The following is a 6,923-nucleotide window of genomic DNA, read 5'->3' on the forward strand; positions in this document are numbered from 1 at the left end:
AACTAACCGGCCAACCCAGTTTTTCTAAATGTAAGATTGTTTCCCCTGCAAACACGGAAAAATTGACTTCCTCTTTTCCAATTTGGATGTCCTTTATTTACTTCTCTTGCTTAATATTCTGGCTAGGAAGAATTCTACTTATTTTGAATGCACAAAGTAAAACATTCAAACCACTTCTACCAACTTATTTTATTTCCTTCCAGACCGGAGATACTCTAAGAATGTGTGGATGTACATATTTTTATTTTTTTGTCCTTTTTGAGACTGGCCGCACCGCACTCAGCCAGTGAGTGCTGTGAGCACACCGGTCATCCCTATACAGGATCTGAACCCGCGGCGGGAGCGCTGCCACGCTCCCAGTGCCACACCCTCCCGAGTGCGCCACAGGCTCGGCCCATATTTTTTTTTGTTTTTTAAAAGATGACTGGTAAGGGGATCTTAACCCTTGACTTGGTGTTGTCAGCACCATGCTCACCCAGTGAGCTAACTGGCCATCCGTATATGGGGATCTGAACCCGTGGCCTTGGTGTTATCAGCACCACACTCTCTCGAGTGAGCCACAGGCCGGCCCCTAGATGTACATATTTTTAAAACATACGTGGCAGAATACCATATATACAGTTCTGCACCTTGCTTTTTCCACTTACCAATATATCTTATAGGTTGTTCCATATCAATATGTATAAATTTGCCTTATTCTTTTTAACAGTTGTACAGGATTCCATTGTATGTTTGCACTGTAAGTTATTTTACGAGTCCCCTCTTGATGGAATTTTGGTTGTTTCCAATCTTTTGGAAATACAAAAATGCTGTAAACAATGACCTTATATGTTTTGTTTTGTTTTTTGTACACCTGTAATTTATCAATAAGATAAATTCCAAGAAGCAGGATTGCTGCGTTAAAGGTTTGATAGATATTTCTAAATAACCCTCCATAGAGGCGGGTCCATTCTGTATTCCCACCCACACTGTGTGAGAATGCCTGTTCCCCATAGCTGCTGGGCAGTGGTTCTTGACCTTGGCCTTAAGTTTCACTGCTTCTGCCATCCTTTCCTTCTCCCAGCCATTCTTTTTGTCAAGCAGTCTCCAATCAGTAGACTGGTATAGGCAGTTCCCCTTTACATACAGGCAATCCCCTAGATATTACTGCTACACTGCTGGAAAAATAAAACAAAACACTTTTAGAGAAAGTGGGAGTTTATAACCAGAATAAAAGGAAAAAAACTTCAAAAACTAGAGACTGGGAAATAAGTGGATAGGCTCTCAGGATGAGGCCCGGATATAGTAAGTTATATATCCTCATATGACCTGAATGTTTCACTCACTTCATCATACTTTCTAAAATCCTACCAGTGATAATTTGTGGGGACAAAAAAACTATTAAAAACTTAGAAGCCTCCGGTAGGGTTTTAGGCTTTCAGTTATTCAACATTAATGCAAATTAATTCAATCAGATTTTTTTCCTCTTAACATGTGACACCCTGCTTGAGTCAATGCTAGTTGTGATGGGGAATAGTGGACTTAAGTCATTGTGGAGTCTGGGGCTCTCCGGGCAGGGTGAATATACTGCTATACAGTATATATGTGGGACTCAGGGCAATTAAGGACATTAGCTCTTAGAAATTTGCAACAAGGGTCCGGCCTGTGGCTCACTCAGGAGAGTGTGGTGCTGATGTTCTTGACCTTGGCCTTAAGTTTCACTGCTTCTGCCATCCTTTCCTTCTCCCAGCCATTCTTTTTGTCAAGCAGTCTCCAATCAGTAGACTGGTATAGGCAGTTCCCCTTTACATACAGGCAATCCCCTAGATATTACTGCTACACTGCTGGAAAAATAAAACAAAACACTTTTAGAGAAAGTGGGAGTTTATAACCAGAATAAAAGGAAAAAAACTTCAAAAACTAGAGACTGGGAAATAAGTGGATAGGCTCTCAGGATGAGGCCCGGATATAGTAAGTTATATATCCTCATATGACCTGAATGTTTCACTCACTTCATCATACTTTCTAAAATCCTACCAGTGATAATTTGTGGGGACAAAAAAACTATTAAAAACTTAGAAGCCTCCGGTAGGGTTTTAGGCTTTCAGTTATTCAACATTAATGCAAATTAATTCGATCAGATTTTTTTCCTCTTAACATGTGACACCCTGCTTGAGTCAATGCTAGTTGTGATGGGGAATAGTGGACTTAAGTCATTGTGGAGTCTGGGGCTCTCCGGGCAGGGTGAATATACTGCTATACAGTATATATGTGGGACTCAGGGCAATTAAGGACATTAGCTCTTAGAAATTTGCAACAAGGGTCCGGCCTGTGGCTCACTCAGGAGAGTGTGGTGCTGATAACACCACGGCCATGGGTTTGGACCCTGTACAGGGATGGCCAGTTAGCTCACTGGCTGAGCGTGGTGCTGACAACATCAAGCCAAGGGTTAAGGATCCCCTTGCCGCTCATCTCTTTTTTAAAAAAAAAAAAAAAAAGAAATTTGCAATAAGGAAAACTGGGAGGTTCAGGGGGAGGATGGAGAGATGTCAAAGATCAATCTGTCCTAATTTAAAAATTTGCCTTGAGCTAGCCTCCCAGGAAAGGAGGAAGTTCCTCCTCTTGGTTGGTTCTGAGATCCAGAGTTTAAACTAGTACCTTGTACTATCTGAGCCATGCAAAGAGACTAAATGAATCTTTGAAGGTTAGTTTAGGGCCTAACCATCATTCACCATACATTTTTGTGAAACTACAATGATGAATTCCAAACAGCCAATTTATGAACAGACTTTTGAAACATAACCCCTTATTTTTTTTTTTTGTCTTTTTCCGTTTCTGGCAACGGATCGCAACCCTCAGTGTTGCCCCCGTACCGGACCGGGGACCAGCAATGGGATTGCAACCCTCGGTGTTGCCCCCGCGCCTCGCTCAGCCAGTGAGCGGGAACCGGTCTGTATGTGGGATCCGAACCCTCGGGTGGGAGCGCCGCCGCGCTTCCCAAGCGGCGCACTTATCCAGTGCGCCACCGGGCCGGCCCCAAACATAACCCCTTATATAAGTTGGAAACTGCCTATTCTGAATTTAAACCTACATTGGGTAACAGGATGTATCAGACTTCAATAAGGTAGAAATAAAAATTAGATAAATGATCAAATGTACAAGGTCATAAAAGAGATGCTCTCTGAAGTTACTACTCTGTGGATGAGATCAGTCTCCATAGGTGGATGTCCTAGAAACAGAAGATAGTTCATGAAAATGTCCCCAAATAGAAATGTGAAACCATAAGGATAAAAATGTACTCAATGCAGATGGTCATAAGAAGACATGTGTTGATATGGAACATAGAAAAGGGTAAGATGAAGACTACTTGTTGCTGTTAATGGAATTCAGCCAAGGAAAAGACCCTCTATTATAAATATTCTGAAATTTCCTTCTGGTGAAGAAAGATGACTCATTAGTTCTTTAACACTTATGGATACAGTTTATACCATCTAGATCCTATTGCTCCGATTCTATATTAATAAAATAACTTTCCAAGTATGCATTAGGTTTCATAGGAACCTATATGTTTATTATTCTTTATTTCTTTGGTGGCTGATTGGTATGGGGATCTGAACCCTTGACCTTAGTATCACCAGCACCTCGCTCTCCCAACTGAGCTAACTTGCCAGCCCAGAACCCATATGTTTAGAACAGGATACTAAGAAGAGAAAAAAATGTCCTATCTGATCCATTTGACAAATACATTCCCTATGTGATTTTTTTTTTTTTTGCAGCTGGCTGGTATAGGGATCAGAACCCTTGACCTTGGTGTTATAACAGCATGCTCTAACCAACTGAGCTAAGCAGCCAGCCAAGTCTATGTAAATTTTTTAAAATGTCATTTTACTATGGGGATTAGGTTCTTTGGAATTTGATTAGTGTGAGCTAATTCCTAAGGGCTGGTTACCCTGCCTGAAACTATGAGGTATAGGAAAAATAACATCAAATTATTCTGATATTAATTATCACCTTTGACAAGTTACTTAATTTCTCTACTGTTCAGTTTCTGCAGCTACAAATGGGAGCTCTGACTAGATGGTCTAATTTCTAGCTATGCAAAGCTGAGAGTAGGTCTTCAAGCACACTCTCATATGTAAGGCCTCTCAAATGGCCCTTCAACCTGCTCGTATTAATATAGAATAATCTCTAAGGGAGATTTCTTTTTACATATAAGGTATATAATGTTCCCTATAAAAATAAATTATTTTGTAAAGTAAAGCATCCTTTGACGCTTTATTATCCCAAATTACTATCCTACATTATCCATTTCATAAGTTTAGATTTTTGTATATCGCCTTAAATTGGGGCATTCTTGTTTCGATATCTTTAGCAAAAGAAAAGCTAATGTTACAATTCCATCATCACTGGGAATGAAGCGTTTGTATTTACAAATTTGTTCCACCTTAATGCTCAGTTAACTAGCAGAGAAGACCTAAAGGAGATGAGCTGCCAACATGAATGGACATTAACAGAAACCAGGCAGAACTGAAAATATAATGACAGATTAATCCTATTTAGTAAACTTTGAAGCAGTGGTTCCCAGGTAATGGGAAGACATGCCACACTGAAATACCATTATCCCTGTATCTAGAGGGCAGAGTTCTACTCAGACATGTCTAGTTCTACTCAGACATTTCTAGACATTTCTTCTTTCAATCATAATATCACTCCATTTGCAACATGTTTTCACAACTGCTTTCTCATTTTTATTTGTTTCTGATCTTCACAAACACCCCTGTGAAATAGGTAGGCCAAGTATTATTTTATTATAACCATTTTACAAATAAGGAAATCAAAACTCGGAGAACTTACGTGACTTGTCAAAACTGAGATTTTATCTTCATCTCATCTGTCTCATGTATGTTACTGCTTCAGAGAACTGATTGACACTATGCTGAAAATTTCCTTGTTTTTCCTTTTAAATCTGTTGACTTTCTGTATTGTCTCTGTCATCACTGATCTCTTGATTAAACTGATATCAGGGATAAATTCTTCCCCTGTAATTTCATGTACTGTGCTTGGTACTGTGGCCACTGGCCTCTGAAGTAAAGAACTATCATTTTCACACAGATTTAATTAAGACATGGAAGAGTAATGTAGAAAAGTCAAGTAGAACTTACAGACCTTAATTTAATAGGCAATGATATGAGACGGAACCACCGTCTGAATTAGATTAGTTCAATCCTGGAGGCAAGTGAAGTTAGTTCCAGACTACAGCCAGAACCCCTCCACTTCTCATCACTTCCACTGCTGGTATGAATCATCTCACCTCTCCCCTGGATTTCTGTGATAGCCTCCTAACAGCTTACCCTGCTTCTACCGTTACCCCCTGTAGTACATTCCCAATACAGCAGCCCATGGATCCTTTAAAATCAAAGCTATCCTGTCACTCCTCTGCTCAAAACCTTGCAATGGATCTTCATTTCAATTAAAATAAAAACCGGAAGTCTTTAAACTGGCCTTCAAGGCTTTAAATGATACGGGCCCTTTCCTCTAGATCCCTATCTCCTACAGTTGTTCCCCTTGGTCACGCCACTCCAGTCTCATTGGCCACCTTGCTACTCCTCTAAAGCTCTAACCATGCCAGACACATTCTGCCTTGGGGCCTTTACTCTAGATGTCCCCTCTGCTTAGGTCGTCCAGTCTCATTGGCCACCTTGCTACTCCTCTAAAGCTGTAACCATGCCAGACACATTCTGCCTTGGGGCCTTTACTCTAGATGTCCCCTCTGCTTAGGTCACTACTTCCCCAGGCATCTGCTTGGATAATTCCCTCATTTCCTTCAAGTCTTGGCTCGATTCTCTCCTCAATGAGACCTAGCCTATACTGCAGGTTACACAACAATTGCCCGTCCATATCCCTCAGACTACTTCCTTTGCTCTACTTTTAATTTTTTAAAAATAGCACTTAACCCTTTTTCTAATCTACCATAAAACGTATTATGTCCATGGTTGTCTACTTCCCACCCACCAACTCTCCCTCTTTTTGCTTGCTCTCTTGCTAGAATGTGTCCAACTGATAAATACAAAATACTGAGCCAGTGCCTGTTATTTTTAAATATCTGATGAATAAATGAAATTAAGGAGTGTATGAAGCTGGGCAGCCTTTCCTTCTTCCAGCTTCTCCTGCTTTTCCCAATCCCCTTTCAGAGTAGTTGACTTAGATTCCACTAGCAGACTTGCAGCAGTCATTAGGGCAAATTCCAATATTTCACATTCTTCCTTGGACTTTAGAGCCAAGTTTTGAAAAGAAGGAAACTTTCACCAGTGTTACACCTTCTATCTTTATTATTATTATAGCCTTGAGAATGATAGGCAAACAAGGTCTAATCTACTCCTGCACTCTGATCATACGTTAGTCAAAGGACCCATGGGGGTTTAATCCATATCTCTTATTAGTAGCTCTATTCTCATTTATTCCTGGCATTATTTTGTGCCCACACCCTAAACCTATGGACAGACAGGTCAAATGGAGCTACAATTAGAAGTTTAATCTCAGCTGGGTAGAGCAAGGGCTTAACAGGTAAAACTGAAGGTAAGATAAAGTTTTCTCCTAAAGTTGTCCTTTCATTATTTCTTTCTTGTTTTATAGCTTTTCTACCAGGGATCTCCCAATGTAAGGTCTATCCAGTGATGGGGGTGTCATCAGAGAATTTTTCCACCACTACCACTACCATAACTCCTGGGAATAAAGAAGGAGAGAAAACTACAAGTATTGGTGATTTTTCTAGCCCTCTGAAACAAGTACAGAATAAGTAAGGGTAAAACAAGAACAGAAAGAAAAAGAAACATCTTTAACCCTAAGATTAGTCTGGATCTCCTAGGATTTTCCTAGAGGTTGAGAAGTTATGGAGTTTACGTTAAAAAATCATTCCATTTCTTTTTTTTTTTTAAGATGACCGG

At 40.1% G+C, this 6,923-nt stretch overlaps 1 protein-coding gene across 1 annotated transcript in view; it reads left to right on the forward strand.

The window, feature by feature from the left end:
* LOC103601427 (chromosome unknown open reading frame, human C17orf78) overlaps nt 1-6,923 on the forward strand; it is a 21,163-nt gene that overhangs the window by 8,189 nt on the left and 6,051 nt on the right. Inside the window, exon 4 of the mRNA XM_008585834.1 lies at nt 6,613-6,738. Within this exon, the coding sequence (XP_008584056.1) occupies nt 6,613-6,738 (126 nt within the window). The remainder of the gene's footprint in view (nt 1-6,612; nt 6,739-6,923) is intronic.

The sequence above is a fragment of the Galeopterus variegatus genome, unplaced genomic scaffold (assembly GCF_000696425.1).
Source record: "Galeopterus variegatus unplaced genomic scaffold, G_variegatus-3.0.2 Scaffold3730, whole genome shotgun sequence".
In the NCBI taxonomy this organism is placed as follows: domain Eukaryota; kingdom Metazoa; phylum Chordata; class Mammalia; order Dermoptera; family Cynocephalidae; genus Galeopterus; species Galeopterus variegatus.